This window comes from Hemiscyllium ocellatum, chromosome 7 (assembly GCF_020745735.1).
Source record: "Hemiscyllium ocellatum isolate sHemOce1 chromosome 7, sHemOce1.pat.X.cur, whole genome shotgun sequence".
NCBI classification, from domain to species: domain Eukaryota; kingdom Metazoa; phylum Chordata; class Chondrichthyes; order Orectolobiformes; family Hemiscylliidae; genus Hemiscyllium; species Hemiscyllium ocellatum.
In genome coordinates, this window is record NC_083407.1 from 64,261,644 (window position 1) to 64,283,669 (window position 22,026).

General features: G+C 36.8%; 1 protein-coding gene across 1 annotated transcript in view; it reads left to right on the top strand.

Annotated features, from left to right (window-relative positions):
- The window catches only part of LOC132817113 (cytoplasmic dynein 1 intermediate chain 2-like), a 91,234-nt gene that overhangs the window by 34,260 nt on the left and 34,948 nt on the right, over positions 1-22,026 (top strand). Inside the window, exon 5 of the mRNA XM_060827293.1 lies at positions 3,447-3,562. Within this exon, the coding sequence (XP_060683276.1) occupies positions 3,447-3,562 (116 nt within the window). The remainder of the gene's footprint in view (positions 1-3,446; positions 3,563-22,026) is intronic.

A 22,026-nucleotide genomic window follows, 5' to 3' on the forward strand; every position in this document is an offset into this window, starting at 1 on the left:
AATACCTGAATGAGAGCAATTCCAACAAAACTCAAAAAAACCTGATACTCTCCAGGACAAAGTAGCCTGCTTGACTGGCACCACATCCACAAAGAAACATTCACTTTCCCTACCACTGACACATAGTGGCAGCAGTGTGTACTACTGCACAAATTCATTAAGTTTCCTTAGCTAACACCATGACCACTTCCATTTGGAAGGCCGGGAATAGTAGACAGGAACCCTGATATCCGCAAATTCCAATCCATGCCATTCACCACCCTGCCTTGGAAATACGATTTAGAGATGCCGGTGTTGGACTGGGATATACAAAGTTAAAAATCACACATCACTAGGTTATAGTCCAACAGGTTTAATTGGAAGCACGCTAGCTTTCAGAGCACCGTTCCTTCATCAGATGCTCCTTTGTGTGTGTGTGTGTGAGTATTTGCATAATTTGTTAACGTGGCAGGAAAGATTGAGAGACCAAGTAATAATGCATGTGGAAACCAGGCCAATTAACACTAGTGGAAGAAAGTACAAAAGTGAGGAGGTTATGTAAAACCTGTATAAAACACGTGTTTATCCTCGAATAAAATAATGCATCTAGATCCTTACTTCGAAAAAGTTAGGAAGGTATTAGAGAGAGGGTTCAGAAAATATTAATGAGAATAGCTCCACACATGAGGAATGTCAGTTTCGTGAAAAGATTGGAGAATTTAGGACTGTTTTCTTTGGAGAATAGATCGATGACAGGAGATTTGATAGTGGTATTCAAGTCCACAGAGTAGATAGAGAGAAATTGTTCCATTTTAAGGAAGAATAAGAGAACCAAAAGGCACTGATTTAAGGTTGTTAAGAAAAGAAGGAATAGTGGAATAATAAACATTTTCATGCAGCAAATGGTTAGGATCTGGGAATGCACTAACTGAATGCATGGTAGAGGTAGGGTCAATTGAGGCTTTCAAAATGGAATTGGATCTTTGTCTGGAAAAGGTGATTTACAAGGCTACAGGGGAACAGCAGTGGCATGGTATTAGCTGTATTGAAACACGTGGCGCTGGAAAAGCAAAGCAGGTCAGGGAACATCTGAGAAACAAGAGAATTGACGTTTCGGGCATAAGCCCTTCATCAGGCATGTCTCCTATTAGCTGTATTGTTCCTTCAGAGCACCGGCACAAACATGACAGGCCAAATAGCTTCCTGTTATTGCTTGTAACCATCCAATGATTCTATGAGATCTAGTAACCACTTTGACTTTCATTCTTAATCATTTGATCATGGATGATATGCTTCTCACTCCCTCCTCCTGTCTTCTCCCCATAACCCTTCAACTCAGTGGTTAAAAATCTGTCCAGCTCCTTCTCAAATTTACTCACTGTCCCAGCGTTCACTGCACTCTGGGGTCGCAAATTCCACAGATTCACAACCCTTTGGGAGAAGTCTGCATGGGTTTCCCCCGGTTGCTCCTGTTTCCTCCCACAATCCAGAGATATGCAGATTAGGTGAATTGCCCATAGTATTCAGGGATGTGTCAGTTAGTAGGTGCATTAGATAGGGGAAATTTATTTATAATTGTAAACATCTTTTAATGCTTGAGGTAGTCAGTGTGACTGATGAATGTTCTATTGTTGAGGAAGCAGACATTTGTCATCTACTGTTTTCTTTGTCGGGTTGCTGAGCAAACTGGCAAGGAGCCTCATCAATTGCATCAACATCAATATTTTAATGTTAATGGTTTTTAACCTACACTGATGTTACCACCATGAGAAACATTTTGTGTTTTATAGTATGCTGCCTCTGATAAAATATAGCCTAAATATTTCAAAGAAGAAAATTGCTGAAAGCAAAATAATTGAAAGATGGTTTGCAGATCGTAAATGGAGGAATGATTTGAGGATGTTTTTGAAAACCATATTGAAAAATGTGTAGATGAGATAGAAAAATTATGGGACAATGTTAAGAAAATGATGCTGAAAACTCCAAAACTGAAACAACAGTTGGACAACACTTCAACTGGCTAACTGGCGTAATTTGCTTTGGAGCTTGCAAGGGAAATTTCAGTGACAGTGAGACAGAAGACACAAACAATGTTGCAGTGGAAAGAACTATCAAGGCGATTGCTAAGCTGTATACTTTGTAGCGTTGTTAAATTTATTAGGACACGTCATTGGACTCAACGTGAAGAAGTTGCAAGATAGGATGAACTTGAGGTTATAGGGCAGTGTTTCTCACGGGAACTGAACAGTGTGCCTTTGATTTTGCAGATGATGCACTGCAAATGCAGTACTTGTTTATATTTGTTTGGTAATTAGAATTGTGTGTTTTTTCCAAATCATTATACCACATTGGATGTGGATTGGAATAGGCATGAGTTAATGGAAAACATGTTGAAACTTGGCAAAATTGTTTGCCATCTTATAGTATTTTTGTGAGTACTTAGTGCTTGCCTTTGTGTAATTCATCTTCCACTGTGTTTGACTCATGACTTCCTTAGATTCCTTTGCTAGGCACCAAATAAAGTCTCTAATTTTACCATAACTTATGGTCACTTGGTAATCTAATATTTCAGAACTGAAAAATTAATTAAGTTTATTTTTGAGACTTGATTTAAAAAAAAGTTGAGATTTGTAGTGAGGTTCAAACTTTTATCAAACTTCAAAGTTTATCAAACTTCAAAAAGCAGATCTTTTCTTTAAAATTCAAAAAAACACAATTGGCTGCCACCTGGACACTAACCAAGTCTCCTTTCATTCAACCCGTCACTATCACAGTTCCCCCATATCTATTCTAAGATGATCTGTCTTTGGCTTTTGCAATACCTTTTCCTACAATCCTTTTTCATTTCTTGTTTCTTTAGCTGTATATTATTTTTCATGCTGCTAGTTATTTTTCTCAATATTGTGTGGTGTTTAAAATGTATACATTAAAGTTATCTTACTGCCTGTATTCGTCTGATGTTTAGCTGAAATGTGACTTTTCCTAACTATTTTGTTTTAACATGGAAATAAGTAATAAATGTTTAATGATAGTATTCGCCTGTACAACAGGTAGTGTTACAATAAACAGTACACTAAAAATTAGTGCTTAGTTGTTTAAATATATTTATGGAAAATGAATGTCTGAATTATATGTACATCAATATTAACATTACTGATCTAAACTTTTTTTGATAATGCTGCACGGTTGACTTGTCAATCACTTAGGACCTTTCACTGGGATACCGATCCTTCAGTTCTGCAGCTTCAAGCTGATATTGGGTATTGCTTATTCATTCTATTTATTGTACTTTTCTGCCATTTGTATATTTCTCACATGCTAGTCTGCAGAATTAGGCGATAAAGTTACATCTTTGTTTTAAATATCTATCAATTGATGTTTTTCATGTGTTCTTTTAGCTTTGTATACAGTTACTTATTTTATAACTTCAGTAATTCTCTCTCCCTGTCCCAATCATTTATTGACAGACGAGGACCCATTAAACTGGAGTTGGCAAAAATCACGCAAGTAGACTTTCCTCCACGAGAGATTGTTACATACACAAAGGAAACTCAAACTCCAGTGATTACACAAAATACTGAAAGTAAGCTGACAGATATGAATGTACATTACTAGAAAAGTATGAAAAATAATTAAGTACCTTTTTCTTGATAGTGTTGTGAATTTCTGAAGTAATATTTTTGAACAAACAAATTATTGTGCTGTTTAATTGATGGTGTAAATTGCATGGATAAATATTAAATGTAAAAAAAACTTCTAAAATGTTTTTGATGGAAAATTCATCTTCTAGCTCAATGTGGTATGAAACCTAAAATACCATATTATAGAAATGGGTTGTATTTGCTTGGAGTGCAGATTAGCATTTTGTCAACATTTTCTAATACCATGTGCACTGCATATTTAGTGAGAGTAAATACTGTACTCTCTCACCCATTTTTTTTACTGTATAAACCAGCAATCTATGAATATTAGATCATTCAGGAAACAGACCGTTGCAATACATTGCTACATTTGACTTTTCTAGCTACTAGTGAAGAGGGAGGAGGTAAATCAGCAAGTTTTTCCTCTGAGCTTTACAATTTCAGAAAATTAATCACCCTCTTCCTTTGTTCCCTTTCCCCACACCTGTATGTGTGTTGCTCCTAGCACACCAACCTATTTTCTACCATATACACTTCTCATTAGCACCTTAACCAGTTCTCTTTTAGCTTATCTCATTATTTGTTTGTTTCACATCATTTTGTCTGTCTCTCTCTAGTGCCTTTCCCCTCTCTGTTCCTGTCTTTCCTTTTCCTTCCCTGTGCCCACTCCTTTTCTCTATACCCCCAACTCCTTCCCTCACTGTTTTCTTTCTCCCTGTCTCTCTCTCTCCCTTTCTTCTCTTCTCTTCCACCACCCCCCCCACTCTCCCTCCCCTTCACACTCTCTTTCTCCCCCCTCTTCTCTCTCTATATATCTGTCATTGGGCCACATCTTCATGTACTGTATTGAATCCCCCATCATCAGCAAAAACACCATCCTTTCCCATCTATTTTCAGTTATGACCGTGTTTTTACAAATGCTTGTGGACAACTCAACGTTTCATCTAACCCTTAAATAATTATTCAACTGATTTCCCAGTGTATCTCACACCCCAACTATGTCTTCTCCAGATCTCCAAAATGTTCAGATCTTGATTCAACAGTCCCCTCCTCCTAGGGCTGGACCGAAGATTTTACTCACCTGGCACCCTGCACGTACTCACTTGACACTTTATCTACCTGTCATCCCATCCTGTATTGCACGATACACTACTCATCATCACCTTACATACTTACGCTTTGATATAAGCTTCAAAGTGGCTGTCTGTGATTCTGAACCTTTAAATTACAGAATACAACAACAAACTGCTGTGAAACATGGGGCGTGGTTTGCTTTCCCCTGACTGCTCTACACTACGTTAGACCTGTCAATGAAAATATGGCTCTGTATTTCTGAAGGAGCTCTGATTGGAATTTCCTGTCATAAATCAGTTCCCTTCCCTAAAAAGGAAATAATGGAGTGGCAATCTCTCTCAGATTGCTACTGTTCAGAAAAAATGGTCCATTGTTTCTGTCACTCCTATTTACTCAGGATGGAAATATCATTTAAAAAGGTATCTGTTTTAACTGTAAATTGAAATTGTATAAAATAGCTGTTTAAACATTAACATTTATTTTAATAATGATAACACATTAATATGTTCCGATAATCTTTATATTTTTGATTGATCCAGTTGCACGTGTTGACTCTTTAGTTGGAAGATGTAGGCTTGATCCTACTAAATAAGTCCTAATTTTGGCTTTGAAATATTTGAAATGAGCAGTTGCATCAAAGTGCCTTTAGGGCTAGTTGGATGTTGCTCCTAATGGGCATTGTCCAAGGAGATGGAAAATGGATGAGCAATGGCAACATTCTATGCAATGATTCTCTTAATTTGCTGATTGTAAGGTGGGTGGAGCTTGGTGCCTTCAGTCAGAATGACAACCTTACTTGGATCCCACCGGAAGCGAAAAGTTAAATTGGCACTATTGTTCATGATAACTATCAACCATGATATTCCAAAGGGTAAATCAGGTCAATTATCTATTTCAATAAAAAGCTATTCATTGATTGTGTTGACTGTAGAATATGGGTGTACTTACTTCTTTAAAAATAATTTCACCAAATTGTAACTTATGGTGTGGAAATACTGCTGTTTTTTTCAATGTGATATAATGTCACAAAATTATTTTATTCATATTTTCTGAACACACTGCAAAATGCTAACCGAAAGATAAACATTTATCATTTAACAATTTATGAATTTACATCCTCAGTAATTTCCATGGTTAATCTTAATTGGATGTTCAGAAACTATTTTATAGATATACAAAACTTTAGAAGATTGTGTTACAGTTTTAACTTGTATAGTACAGTTTATTTTACTTGTTCAGAGCCATGTTGTACCTTTATTTGCTTAGTAATTATGTTGGATCTTGCAATTTGTCTACAGTGGAAAACAGTGTTGCAGGTTCCTAGCCAAAGTGTAACTTGATTTTGGGTGAGATCAACATTATAGTGTATAGATGTGGAATTTGTGGTAGATTTTTAATTTTCCTGTAATTATGTGATTAATCTTCGGAGTTGGGAATTGTCTCAATATACTACTAGAACGCTGCATTAAACGCATTGAAAATCAACATTTGTTCATACTATGCAGTTTGACTTTCTAAAAGTTTATTTCATTTGAATTGACGTCAATATTTTTTTTCAAATTAAAGAATGTGACTTTTCCATGATCCATCCTTTTAATGAATGCAAGGATATATGATTTTGGATCCTACTGTGCAAAATTGGTAACTAATGTTTTAATCATGATTGCTACCATCTGTAATAGCTTATCAGAAGACCTAAAGTTAGTAAGGATATTTTCTTGTTCTCTAAGAACCTTCTGAGAATATCACAGTACTTCTGAATTATTAATAGCTGCACCACTAATCTTGTGATTTGGTTTAGGGGCCACAGGTTTGTTTTGATTGTGCATGTGAACAATAAATTGACTATCAGTTTTTCCCAGACACAGCCGTTGCATTTAAGGACAAATTTTGAATCATGTAGTATAGAGGATTAGTGAATCCTCCCTTCATTGCTTTGTAACTATCAGGAATTTAATATAATTGGATGCTTTGTTTTCCACTTCCAATGCTGTAAATGTGTTTCTACAATAAAATGGAATACTGTGGATGTTGGAAATCAGAAATTCAAATTGAAAATACTGGAAATGCTCAGCAAATTAGGTAGCATCTGTTGAGAAAGCAATACTGAATGTTTCAGGTCAATAACCTTTCATTAAAACTGGAAAAATCTCTAAGTGTGACAGATTTTAAGTTGGTGAAATAGGTGGTGGAGCCTATTTTGATGACCAAATCTGTGCTATTTCTATCCTTAGCCTGACCTGGAAAACTGCTACTCCTTTCCCTTAACTTCAAATAGTCTACATCAATCCTTCCTCAGAGTGGTTAGATTTTTTTTTAGATTAGACTTAGTATGGAAACAGGCCCTTCGGCCCAACAAGTCCACACTGACCCGCCGAAGCGCAACCCACCCATACCCCTACATTTACCCCTTGCCTAACACTACGGGCAATTTAGCATGGCCAATTCACCTGACCCGCACATCTTTGGACTGTGGGAGGAAACCGGAGCACCCGGAGGAAACCCACGCAGACACGGGGAGAACGTGCAAACTCCACACAGTCAGTCGCCTGAGTCGGGAACTGAACCCAGGTCTCAGGCGCTGTATGGTGGTTCAGTGGTTAGCACTGTTGCCTTTCAGCGCCAGGGACCTGGGTTCAATTCTCGCCTCAAGCAACTGCCTGTGGGGAGTTTGCACATTCTCCCCATGTTGGCGTGGGTTTCCTCTGGGTGCTCTGGTTTCCTCCCACAGTCCAAAGACGTGCAGGTTAGGTGAATTGGCCATGCTAAATTGCCCGTAGTGTTAGGTGGATTAGTTAGGGGTAAATGTAGGGGAGTGGGTGGATGGATTGCTCAGGAGGGTCGGTGTGGACTTGTTGGGCTGGAGGGCCTGTTTCCATATTGTAATGAATGTAATTTAATCATCATCTTGGACTATCCCAGAAATTGAGATAATCAACAAATGTTCATTATAAGCTCCCTTAATGCTCACAGCCACTTGATCTATAACTTCCTCACAATCACCTTCATGCAATTTTATTCTAATTCCTTTCTCACAGTTTCATTGTTTGTTGTATATGCTAATAGCAGGGCTTCAGATAGGTCCTCCTTTTTCTTCAACTCAGGGTTTTCCCAAATTCGTTGGCAAAGCCAGTGACAATTGTGATGCTACTTTCTGTACGTTTACTTTCATGAATTCCCCGCCCTTTCAGAGACATAATAGGGTTCGCTTTTGTCTCACACATTCAAGTTTTCAGTTTCTGTATTTAACAGATCCCCCAACCATTTCTACTACTTGCAGCAAGATAACTTCACCTTGCTCCGTATGGATTATCATACATCTTCCTCCCCTGCTTTTCAGTATCCTGAAATGATTGTTCTTTCCCCTGCACTCAGTCCACTATCAATCATCCCAATACCCCACTATCTTTCCAAGCAACAACAGGAGGTACAACATGTGGCATATTATCTCTTTACCTTTCAAAACTGTAAGGTATGCTGTATGCAGAGTCACTTTGCACTAAACCTAGATAGTTTAAGATTTTAGTTCTCCATCTGGCTCTCATGCTGACCCTTTTATCCTCACAGTACTGCAGTGTTCCATTGATGTTCAACTCAAGGTCAAGGAATAGAATCTCATCTTGCAATTGGGTACTTCACAGTTATCTCTCCTCAACAATAAGTTCAGTAATTTCAGGCTGTTATCTCTGCCCATTTTGTTTCTTATTCTTTGCAATTTGGTCATCGTCTTTTTGTTTCTTGTTTAAGCTTTCAGATGGCAGCTGTTCATCATTTTCTGAAACTTAGCTACTCCAGGCTCATTCTTATCCTCGTTGATACTATCCCCATTCTATTTAAGCCTCAACCACTACTACTACCTCCACCTCTTTTCTTACTTCATCTCTACTGTCTGTCACATCATCACATATTTTCCCGTTTGATATTTTTCTACCCATTCTATTTCAGCTGCTTAAAATGTATTGCAGTTTCAACTATTCTTAACTGTGATGAAAGATTATTTATCTGAAATGTTAACTTTACTTCTGTTTCCACAGATGCCACTTGCCTGTTGAGTATTTCCAGCATTTTCTGTTCCAAGAAAGTTTTGATGATAATTGATCAAGGTAGTGGTCCTGAATTTGCATTGTTTTACAAGGTTTATTGGAGGCAGAATGGATAAGTCAGATACATGCAGACTTTGTGCATCATCTGAATTGCTATTCCAGAAAGTTGGCACATGCTGCACCCTCATATCTCCAATATCATGAATAGAAAATAGTCCTTATAATACCAGGGAAGCTCCCTATTATTTTGACTTAGACCTAGCACAAATGAAGACGAATGAGTTATTGGAAGCCAATCATGTCAGCCCAAGGGCATTGGTGTATGAATTTCTTGGGGTGGTTCCCTAGACCTGCCTACCTTCAGCTTCATCAATGACCTATCTTCCAACATAAGTTCAGAAGCAGGGACATTAGCTGATAAATGCACCGTGTTCCCTTTCCATTTCAATTCCTAAAGCTGTCAATGCCTGACTGCAGCAAGAGCTGGATAACCTCTGGTTTTGGTGATACGTAGCATTTACATCACGTAAGCGCTGATTATCTAACCACCTTCCTTTGATATTCAAAGGTATTACCATAACCATCATTATCCAGAGGATCACTATTGATCTGAAACTTAACTCAACCAGCCATGAAATACTGTACTTGTAAGAGCATGTCAAATGCAGAGTGGTGAGTAATTTCCCTCTGAACTCCCCAATAAATTTTGCCACCTAAGGAGCATATTAGGATTGTGATTGAACACTTTCTAGTTCCAACATCATGCAAGAATTATGATATCATCCAGGACAAAACGGTCTCTTTGGTCAACACCCCATTCACCACCACTGGTGAAATGCAGATTGTGCCATGCTATCCACATGTTGCACTCCAATAACTCACCAGGGTTCCTTTGATAGGATTTGCCAAATCTACTACTAATATTGCTTTAGGCAGTAGGTACATGGTAACACTATCCCTCCAAATCCCCTGATGAGTCACACACCAACCTAATTTTGAATAATAAGTGTCATTCTATTATCACTGAGCCAAAACCTTAAAATTCCCACCTGGCAAGTTTGAGAGAGTGCTGGTGACTCCACTAATATCTAAATCTGAAGAGATTAAAAAATATCCTTAGACCATCAGGATTGCAAGGCTATTCAGTCTGTGTTTAAAATATACATTTTAATACTTAAAAAAACACATTTCATTGTGTCCCGTATTTTATATTTTGGGACAAAATAGCCAGTTACCATGCTAACTTGTTATTTAAAATACACTGGTTAAAGGAGGGGGCATATCTTCAATATAATGTCCTGTTCTGTATTCCTGTTTTCTTGCCCTCTCTGTGTGTCCTCTTCAGCTAGTAGTGATTCTAAGGTTGATGATGATAATGGTTATGGTAATGCCATTGGATATCTAATGACGGTGGATAGACATTTTCCTGTTGGAAATGGTAGTTGTTGGCTAGCACTTACATGATGGAAATGCTACTTACTGCGTGCACTCCAATTTTCACTATCTTACAACTGTATTGATTAACTTTAATAACTGCTGTACTACCTTTTGAACTAAAGGGAACTTCTGGTCTTCGAGCTTAAATCTGTATTCTGAAAATGAGTCATTCACTCAGCATCAATACTGTTTCTTAGTCACTAACAGACCTGCTAAGCTTCCCCAGCATTTTTGATTTTTATTTTGCACTTTCTATCCTTAAAATAACCCGTCCTTGATGATTGACTAATCAAAAACAGCCTATATATAATAACTGTAGAGAAACAGTTATTTAGCTCATATCAAAAGACCAAATACAAAACCATGTTTGGGCAATGTCTTCCCCATATTTGGAACACCTCGTTCCTAATGCAACATTTCTAAAAGTCTTCAACTCCAACTAATTTTAAATGCACTTGACAGGCTGAGCCTGGGTTGTGCGCGCGCCCCCCCCCCCCGCACATGGAAGCCATCTCTTTCTGTTTCATAGAAACGAGTTTCTATAAGTTGCAGCTGAAGGGAACCCTTGCTTTTTATCCCTGTTGTCAAAAGATTGTTTCAGGAACAATACCAATTTAACTATTTATCAATTTGGAACTTTGCGAGAGCAATGAATTTCTTTCTTATAATTTCACTTATCCAAACTGACCGACCTTTCGTTATCGATTATTTAAAATGTCCTTCCTCGCAAGAATCTGTAAGCATTAAATTCAAATGCCATCCTTGGGGGTTTTTCCCTTGCTTCTATGTAAAACCAAAATCAAAGTGAAACTAGATTGGAATGACTAATAATACAGGTGCACAATCCTTTATCTGAAATGCTTGGGACCAGCTAGTTTTCAGAATTCAGAATTTTTCTGAATTTAGAATAAGTGACAGTTTGATGGTGAAACTTTAAGAAATCTTGCTCGAGGAGCTGGCCTTGAGACAGAATTGAGGCCTGCCAGTGCTGGGCAATGCCCCACCCCACATCATATCTGAGTGACACGCATCGAGTGAGTGTGGTTTTGGGTTAACTGTTTGCATGCCAAACAACCTTGTCAATGAGAAAAAAAACTTCACAAAAAAACCATCAGACTTTGAAGCTTTTCGGATTTTGGATAAAGGGTTGTCTACCTGTAGTTGTCTTACTTTTTATCTACCTAAATGAAAATTTATCCTTGTGTTCAAAACTTAGTATAATGTTGCAATAAGTTGGAGAACAAGACTGAACTCAAGATTGTATGAGCCTGAAACTCAGATTTTCACTATGCATTGCTTTTTAATAATGGAATAAAGGAAAGCGAGAATAAATTCTTAGCACGATTAAAACTTCAATGGTGAATTGAACTACTTTTAAAATGAAAAGTGACTGTAAAGTATATTTTAAAGGAGAGGGTAAATGCTGGTCAGGTTGCTTTGAATGAAAATATTTTGATCTGACTTTGAAAGAGAAGGTTGAAAAATGTTAGGACTTGAAATAATAGTTTTATTTTATACAATGATTAAGTATAGAAATATGTAGACATAGGAAATAGGAGCAGGAGTGGGCAATTTGGCCCTTGGGCCTGCTATACCTTTCAATATAATCATGAATGATCATCCAACTCAGTACCCTGATAGAGTAATACAGCATGGAAACAGATCATTTGGCCCAATCTAGTCCATACTGACCATGGTGCCCACTCAGCTACATTTGCCCACATTTGGTCCATATCCCTCTAAACCCTTCCCATCCGTGTACCTGTCCAAATGTTTTTAAATGTTGCAATTGTAACTGCCTCAACCACTTTCTCTGGCAGCCTGTTCCATAAAAGCACCATTATCTGCATGAAGATGTTGCCCTTCAGGTCCTCTTTAAATCTTTCCCTTCTCACCTTAAACTATGCCCTCTAGTTTTCAATTCCCCATCTCTGGGAAAAGGACTATATGCATTCATCCTACCTATGACTCTCATGATTTTATGCACCTCAATAAGGTCACCCCTCATTCTTCTATGTTCCAAATAATAGAGTCCTATCCTGGTCAACCTTTCCCTAAAACTCAAGCCCACTGGGCCTGGCAACATATTCATAAATATTCTTTGAGCTCTTTCCAGTTTAACTATGTCTTCCCTGTAACAAGGTGACCAAAACTGTACACAATTCTCCAAACGCAACCTCATCGACAATTTATACAACTGTAACATAACATCCCCACTCTTATAAATAATGCCTCGACCAGTGAAGACCAGCATGCTAAATGCCTCCTTCAACATCCTGTCTAACTGTGAAGCCACTTTCAAAGAACTATGTAGCTGTACTCCTAGGTCCCTCTGTTTAACACTCCTCAGGACCTTACCACTTACTGTACATGACCTACCTTGAGTTAACTTTCTGAAGTGCAACACCTCACACCTATCTGTATTGAATTGCCTTTGCCAGTCCTCAGCCCACTTCTCCATCTGACCAAGATCCCTCTGTATTTTTTGATAACGTTCCTCAGTATTAAGAATATGTCCTAATTTTGTATCATCTGAAAACATACTAATCATGCCTTGTACATTCACATCCAGATCATTTATGTAAATAACAAAGATCCTTACATCGACCTCTGTGGCATACCATTAGTCATGGGCCTCCAGTTCATGAAGTAACCTACAACTATCAGCCTCTGCTTCCTACCATCGAGCCAGTTTTGCATCCAATTAGCTAGTTCTGCTTGCATACCATGCAACCTAATTTTCATGACTAGCCTGCTGTGTGGAACCTTGTCACAGGCCTTACTAAAGTTTATATAGACAACATCCACTGCTTTACCCTCATCTTTCCTCTTGGTTACCTCTTCGAAAAACTCTATAAGATCTGTGAGACAAGATTTGCCGCGTGAAAATCCATGCTGACTATCCCTAATCAGACCTTGACTGATCCTGTTTGCTTTCCGTATCCTTTGGTCCTTTTGCTCCAAGTGCTATATCCAGCTCCTCTTTGAAAACATTCAACGTTTTGGTCTTGACCCCGTATTCAATGCAGAAAATTCCACCGGCTCATTACTGTGTGAAGAACTCTGTCATGATTCCTAAAAGGCCTAGTCTTTAAACTTAAACTGCGATGCCTGGTTCTGGATTCCTTGGTTTTTGGGAACATCCTTTCTATATGTACCCTATCTAGCCCTGTCAGAGTTTTGTAGTTTTCTGAGACTCCCCCTCATTTCAATCAACAGATATCAGCATTGCATATTGTGCAGAATGTTAGCTATGTGGCAAGGAATAGAGATTGTGATAAGAGATGGTGTAAGTTAAACTTTTATTTCTTGAAATGGAGAAGGTCCCGGAGTATTTGACTTTTTTAAAAAGAATTTTCTAAGTAATTAGTAGATAGTTTCTGTGAACGAGAGCCATCTAGGACAAGGGGATATAATTTTAAAACTAGTTTACAGCATGGTAAACAGCAGTGAGATCAACAGCCAGCCAATTTAATAATGTTGTTTGAAAGAGATGTGTTGCTCGGGACACTTCTACGAATTATACAATGGGATCTTTCTTTAATGTTCATTTGAACAACATAAACGGACAGATGTGCCCTCAATTTACCTTCAGAGGGGCAAGTTTTTCTTCTATTAGGAATTTTCACCACCATTTAAAAGGCATATTTAAATTGTAATTTATTTCTGAGTTCAGATGATTTAATGCTTCAAAAATGTGGATGATTGTGTCTTTGTATGTAGGAAGTAAAACATGAGTCAAATGCCTTGTATGCCTGGAAGGATACAAATACACCCAAGTTAACAAAACACAGCTATTTCACAGATGATTTAACTTTGATTAACCTGCTCCATAGAAACACATCATCTAGACAACTGTAACTTCACTCATATCGTTATTGCTGGGTGCAGCCTAATTTACAGCAATGCCTTTTTTCCACCTCAACGAAATACATCACAATTTTGGTGTTAAGACAGAGTAAAATCTCAGTGGTTCATTAACCTTGGTGTTCAGTGTTCATCGACAATAGTTGGTCACTTCTGCAGTAACTGCTATTTTAGTGCAGTGTCTTTATTGTATAGTCTGCTGGAGTGAAATCTATTGATGAAAACCAGACTGTGGTAAGCATGAAGCATATGGTGTTTTATTTTAAAAATTGACAGTATAGTATTTTGATGCTTTGATGTCTACTCTCTTGTATCTAAATCTGTTAGGCGTTATTATTTGTTGAATGGGAAATAATTTCCTTTACATGAAAGAAAATTAAATTTCCATGTGCATTCCTCACAAAGCAATGGCATTATGAAGATTCAGGTCTAAGTAATATTGGTGTTGAACTGATGGGTGTAGAACTAGCTGTTATTGAAGATTAATTTAACCATATTTTTAGTGTTTGTTCCTCTATAATGATAAATGTTTCAACTTGAACTTTAATTTTCCAAGTAAGAGTCAAAAGGTTTGGAGAATCAAAGGTTTTGGAAAGTCAAATGCGGAACTTGTTTGGACAATGGAATCAGAGTTCTGTCAATCTTTTTCATAGATATTAAACCAAAATGATACTGTATTTCATAAAAGGAAATAGAATTAGTTCAAAATAATCTATCTAGATACATTTCATATTTTGAATTATTGTTCATGATTACAAAAGAAAATAACCAACTTGTGAGAAGCCATTTTTAAAATGAATCAGACTGAGCAGTATAATTTAATTTTGTTGGCAAAAGACACAAGGATCAAATTGGTGCCTGCAGTACAAAAGCATGATTGATCACATCGGTGTTTCTTTTAGTGTGTGCTGGAACACAAGCTTACCAGATTAAACCAAGCTATTTCAAAAAGGTCTGTTTTCAAGTGGGGATTTCACTGAGAGACTCAAATGGATATATTTATTCTATTAATCTAGCAATTCAAATACAACAACCTAAACAGAAATAATAATATCAGAAAAAACACTATCTCTAAAGTAAGAATACCAAACAATAGTTATGTGTTGCTAGTTTGTAAGTAACTTCACTGCCATTACCAGCAAGAACCTCCTGAACACTTAGGCATACAAACCAAGTTGATTTTTTTTGCTAGATGAATTTCTGGATGAAATAAAACTAACGAGGCAAGGAAGAACATCTGAGCTCCTGTGTACTAACAATTGATCTAAATTCTGTTCTTTTAGAACTTTTTTAGAAATCAAGTTTCAAGGGAGCTTTTTAATTCCCATTTCTTCCCCAGCTATACCTACATTGATAAGTATCCTGAAGATAATGTTGCTCTTTTCTTTAGAATTATCTAGTTGAGAAAGGTAAGGTATTTTTCCGATAATACAAAAGCTGGATAAATTTTGTATGAAGAGAAGTCAAGGACAGAAGAGGCCCAAACATATTCTTTGTAAAATGTTGTGTTACTTGTCTTGAGATCTAGAGAAATCCCATGAGGAAAGTTTAGGCTCTCTCTTTCCCTTCTGAAACCTGACGACCTTCAAAAATATTTCCTCTTTGTGAATTATGAGAGTCTAGGGGTATGGCGCTGACTTGAGATGAAGGACATATGAATGGGGAGTTAAAATTACCTGGCTGTTTAACTGCTGAGGTCAGTGATATTTGGTACTTGCCTTGGTCTCTGCTAAATTCCTATTTAGGGTTAACATTATTCCTAATATCTCTGAAAAGACCACTGCACCCTACTGTGAGTATTTCTATTTCCCAAATCAGCCAGATTCTTTCCAAAAGATGTTAATTTAGTGCTGAATTTTTGTTTTAAAGTGGAAATTCATTTTTTGGATGCTGAACTGTAACCAAGCTTATTTTGGAAGTGACGGTTACATGAAGCAAGCAGAAGATCAACATCCCTTAGATCAATTGAGGATATCAATGCAGATTTTAAAACCAAAACATCAATTCACTTTGTCAATTATTTCCTAAGAATTGATCATCTAAGTACGGTCAGTTCTTCTATAACATGATAGCTACATTCTTGTGTAAACCTGCATTATTGAAAAATTGGGTTTTAGAAACAGCGCTTAAAGTGTTAGTGCTGTAATCGTGTTACAGCCAACACACATTTTAAAAGTTTGCACTGTAGAAACAGCATCCCCAATTTGTCAATCGAGTTATAGCACATTTGCATTGATGAAATGCGCGTTATACCAGAACAACCAGTTACTCATCAGATTTCTGTACGTAGTTTAAGTTGTAGAGCATGACTCAACTATTTTATCATAAATTTGTAATTGTCTTTCTCAAAGCAAGTTGAGTTTATCCAAATGGCAGATGATTTTCCATATGGTGTAATTTTTCATACAGCAGTTTCCATTAAAGCTTAACATCTGTCCAAATTTTAATGGGCAATTGCGAATGTTAATCATCAAAAATTGTCAATATTCTATAATGATAATGATTCCAACACTTATTTGATCCACAAAATGCTTTATTTACATTTTGTTTTTTGTAGGTTGGGTTGTTATTCAGGCAGCAATTTTCTTTGGCAGAGATCAGCATTCTTTTAATGCAGCATATTTTATTGCAGTGTTAACCTTTTTAGTCTTTTATTCAAATTCTGCAGCTTTATCGAACATTTTCCTGCTAAGATCAGTTTTGTTTTATACTTTAATAAACATTACCATATTATTGGAAACAAAATTGTATCTTTTCACTGTGAAATATCGTTGGTCAGTTCTACAAAAGTATGAAGAATTGTCAAAGAATTATAAGATTTAAGTAAGACAAACTAGTAAATCAGTACTTCGTTGTATTTTTCAATAAGTAAATGCAGCTGCATTTCATTATTTAGTTTAAGATGACTTATCATTTAAAATGCAGTTATTACATTATCAAGCTTTTGGTCCTGAGAAAATGTTCATTTCAAAATTATTTATTGTAAAGGTTTTAGATTTGATGATTGTATGTAAAACTGTCAACAAAGTGGCATGGGGGGCAAGCACACCTGCAGAGATTATTTCAATTTTGGGTGTCGCGTTTTTGGTTTTGTGCTGAACAACGTTGGACCCCTACCATGTCAGACTGCTTTCAGATTAATAGATTGTCCAGTGTATAAGTGATTTCTGTGAAAGGATGTGCATCTTCTGTGTCTCAGTGTGATTATTTTTGAAAAAAAGCTTTCATTTTTTTAAGTAGCACAAAAGCTATAATTGGCATGCTTTGTAAGGAAGTGTCAGTGTGTGAGAGATCGGAATCACTGTGAATTCTTTTTAAGCATTTCTTCCCCTCTGCACCACCGCCTCCTCAGTGGGGTCATGCAGATCACTAGCTTCTCCTGAAATGGCCATTTTCTCTGGCAGGTGCATTATACCCTGTGTTTTCAGATTGTTTTTCCATTCTGAATGGATGGCAGGTTGATTGCTCTGGCTGCATTCTTAGAGAAAGGGCTGACAAATGCAGCAGAGCTTGCTCAAAAGACAGTGATTACTGTTTTCCTTTGCAGCTGATTGAAGCCCTTGAAAGGAAAGATTTTAACTTCCCCATTTGGTTGAAAGTATGAGCATATCTGCAGGATATTGAAATTGTTCATGTTATTAACCCATTTCTGTAAACTTGTCAGAATTGGAGGCAGATTCAATTTCCATCTACCGTTAAATTTGCACATACGATTATCATTTCGATAAAGCACAAGTTAACATCATAGTGTGCATTTCACTGTTATTTTTCTCAGCTCTATTACTTGCAGGCTTAATTATGTTTTATTGTCTGCCTAAATGTGTTTGTTGTGAAGGATATGAAAATGTGGCGATTAGTGTGGCTTGGCAGCTGTTATGGCCTACAAGATGTATTTTATTCAGTTTTCAGCCTGAATGCTTGCCTTTAACTCCCCTGGTGGGCCAGTAATTACACAGTCTTGCTGTCAGAGGAGATGTGATTGGAGGCAGTCAGGCAGAAAACTTTGTGCCATCCCAATGCCACCTTGTAGTGAAGAACACAATCCCAGCAGTACCATCTGTTCTTTGTTGTCTAGTCATCTGGCTGGGCTGCTGAGACCTGATCTAGGCAGCTGGTTCCCATCATCTGACCAGCCTATCTTATGTGATAGAACAGCTTACACCACTCAACTTGTACTCTGGTTTCTCAAAGTAAAGGAAAGTTTCCTGCTGGTCCTTTTTTTTTGACAGATGACCTGACAAAAGATGACCTTTTACCACACAATCTCAGGTTTAGAATGAAACAGCAATGCAGAATTAACTATATTTTAAAAACAATACCTAAGATATGCAGATTTTCAAATTGAAGCCATACAATAGCTTGGTGTAGGGAAAGTATAACTTTTGAAACTAGTTTTGCTAGTACCCTAGATATAATGTGACTCCAGGGATGAGTTACATTTTCTTGTTCACTCTACTAAGTAAGTCCTCTGTAAGAATGCACTAAAATTTAACATGTAAACTTTAATGATACCGGTCAATCCCAGAATCTGTCTCTAAGAATAACAAGATTATTAATTTAATTTTACCTCTAAATTGCACACTATTCAGTTGAATATATAACATCATAACATCACTGTTTCTTGATTGTATTGAAACCCTAGAATTTAAGTGTCATCAGTACAAAAATTTACAGCAGTGTGCCGAAAATGAACATTGCCACCTTGCAGCTGAAGAGGGGCAATAAATAAGCTTTTATTGCATCATACCCCATTCTGAGGGCAATTTATGAAAAAAAACAGAAAGAATTCTTTCCTTATTTCCAGTTTACCAGTTCAGTAGTGTAAACTTTGAATCCCATATTTAGTTGCATGCTCAGGGGCCTTGAGAGCTGGATTTTCCTAAATGCTAAAAGGATTGGGCTGGATATCCTGTTTACCAAGCTGGGGATTCCTGACAGCAAATAGGAGTCTAGAAAATTTTGGTAGGAAGTCCAGGTGATTCTGTAGAACTGGAAGAGGTGGAATAATAGTAAAATGATAGCAGGGTTCCAAAGGTTGAACCAGCATGTTGAATGGGAACCTTTGACAAGACCACATTTTTTCAGACGTTAAGCAATAATTGTGGCAGAATATGATGTAAATAGAAATTTAGACCTACTGTATATTGTAGTCCCAGGAAGTGGCAACAGTAGGATAAATTCTAAATCCTTTGGAATTATTGGATTTTTTTCCTTTTTGTTCATTATATGAACTAGTTTATTTTTCTGACATCAACTATGCAAGTTTGAGAATAAAAGAGGACATTCTATTGAGAAGTTGGTATAGATTTTGTATTTATTTCTTTTTTCACTATTTAGTTTACAACAATTAGTTTAAAATAATAAAAGTAATTTCTCAACATTATTTCCTCTCAGTTGCAATTTGCACAACCACCCAGTCCTATACTGGGGTGAAGCCAAGTTGGACAATACTTGAGTACTCATAATTGTGATCACTAAAGTGGTTGAACTGGGAGGTATATCCTAATCAAAGATTTCCATACCAATGATAAAATAGTATTTTTCTGAAACAACAACTGAATTCTTTCTTGGAATACTGTTGTTTGTACAGTTGGTTCTGATATAACATGATTGTTCCGTTCTCGTATGATCTCATGTTATAAGAAAATCATGCAATGTCCATGCCATTTAAACTACTGGGGCCGAACCGTGGTTATAACCATTACAGATGAGGAAAGTTCATATTCTACAAATAACAGTCTAAATTCTCCAATCGCATCAGAGCTAATTTGTGTTGAAGAAACTCCTGTTATAGCAGAGGCAACTGTATATAAAGGATTAAGAGCTGTCCTTAGACTTTTCTTCCCTTTGTGTTCGACATTGTCTAGAATTATATAATCATTTAGGCCAGTCAGTGTATCAGATTTGGGTCATGTGGCAAAATCATATGCCAATGTTTGGCAAATAACCAGACGTGCTAGCGTTGCTATTTGTTGGTAGTCTTACCTGAATTAGAAGGTTGTGTGTTCAAACCTCATTGCATGACCTGAGCATGTAATCTACCTTAATACCTTGATGTGATATTTGGATGTGTTTTTCATATGAGATGTTAGATTCAGGCTCTGTCTGCCTGGTGATGTGGATGTAAACAATTACATATCACTTTCAAATAAAAGAAATGGAATTCTTGAGAATCTGAACGGGGCTACTTAATTATAAATTCCTTTCTTGCTTTTGTTAGACAGTGGTGCTCAAAATATGCTTGTGTTTATGCAGCACCAGTTTGTAAACTTTATGTCAATTCATAAGAATTTCATAATTATCAGTAGCCTTGATTTTAGAATTCGCTCTTTTAATGTTATGCCTGTGAATTGTAATGGAATTATAGTAGTGGTCCTTATCTGTGCAAAATATTCTCACTTTGTGCCATATTTTTGTTGGTTTGTATATCTTTTAATTAATTATTGGCCCAACATTTTAACTTGCACAGAAACCGTATATGACTTTATATATTCCTGAGAAATGGAAGTCATCAGTTACAAGAATAGAGGTGTTTTCCATTAGCTGTCGGTAGAAGTGACTACTTGTATATTTAATGTTATCACATCTCTCAAGGTCCTGAGAAGAACAGTATTAGGCGGAATGATTTATTTGTAATCAGGATCTATAAGAAGTCAAATTATTACACAGTTAATTTGTTGATTTTGCTTCTAAGTGAAATGTAACTGAAAAGAAATCTTTTTCTTCCTTTTTATTCGTAATGCATTGCAGGTGTTGTTAGCTAGGCCAGTATTTATTGCTCATTCCCAGTTGTCTTAAATGGCGGTTTAGATTAAACCACATTGCTATTGGTCTGAAGTCAGATGTAGACCAGACCAGGTAAAGATAGCAGATTTCTCTCCCTAATGACATTAATTAAACAGATGAATTTTGCCTGCAATCAACATTAGTTTTTGTAATCTTAGATAACTCTCTTCACTTTCCACTATACCACCAATTTTGGTGTCATCATCAAACTTACTAAACCATGCTTCCTATATATTCATATAAATCATTTATATAATAACAAACAAAAGTGGACTCAATATTGATCCCTGTGGAACACTGCTGGTCATAGTTCTCCAGTCTGAGAAATAACCCTCCACTGCCACTGTGTCTCCTACCACAAAGTCAATTTTGTGTCCAACTGCAAGTTTACCCTGAGTTCCATTTGTGCTAGCTTTACTAATTAGTCTGCTATGTGGAGCCTTGTCAAAGGCTTTACTAAAGTCTAAGTAAATAATGTCTACCGCTCTGCCCTTGTTAATCTTTTTGGTAACTTTGTTAAAAAAAAAACTCCTTTGAGTTAGTAAGACTTAATTTTCCTCGCACAAAACTATGCTGTTTGTCCCTAATCAGTCCTTGCTGCTCCCAATGCATGTAAGTCCTATTTTTCAGAATCATCTCCAACAACTTACCCACCACCGACGTCAGAGTTACAGGTCTGTATTTCCAGGCATCTCCTTACAGCCTTTCTTAAACAATGGCACATTAGCCACACTCCAATCCTCTGGTACCTTACCTGTCTCTATAGATGATACAAATACTCTGCTCAGGACCCCACAATTTTCTCCCTAACTTCCTAAAATGTCCTGGGATACACTTGATCAGGCCATGGATATTTATGTGCCTTTATGTTCTCTAAGAACTCCAGCACATCCTCTTCTGTCATGTTTACTGTTTTCAAAACTTCAATATTTTATCTCCAAGTTCTCTAGCCTCTATTTCTTCCTCATCAGAAAAAACTGAAGTGAAATATCAGTTTATTTTCTGTCCTACCTCCTAAGGTTCAACACAAAAATTATCTAGTTGATCTTTGAGGAGTCTTAATTTCTTGTCAAATTGTTCTCTTGCTCTTAATGTATTTGTAATTGTTTTGAATTATTTTTAACCTTATCTGTCAAGGCTATTTCATTCTGTCTTTGCCTTCTTGATTTCTTTCTTAAGAATGCCCCTACACTCTTTAT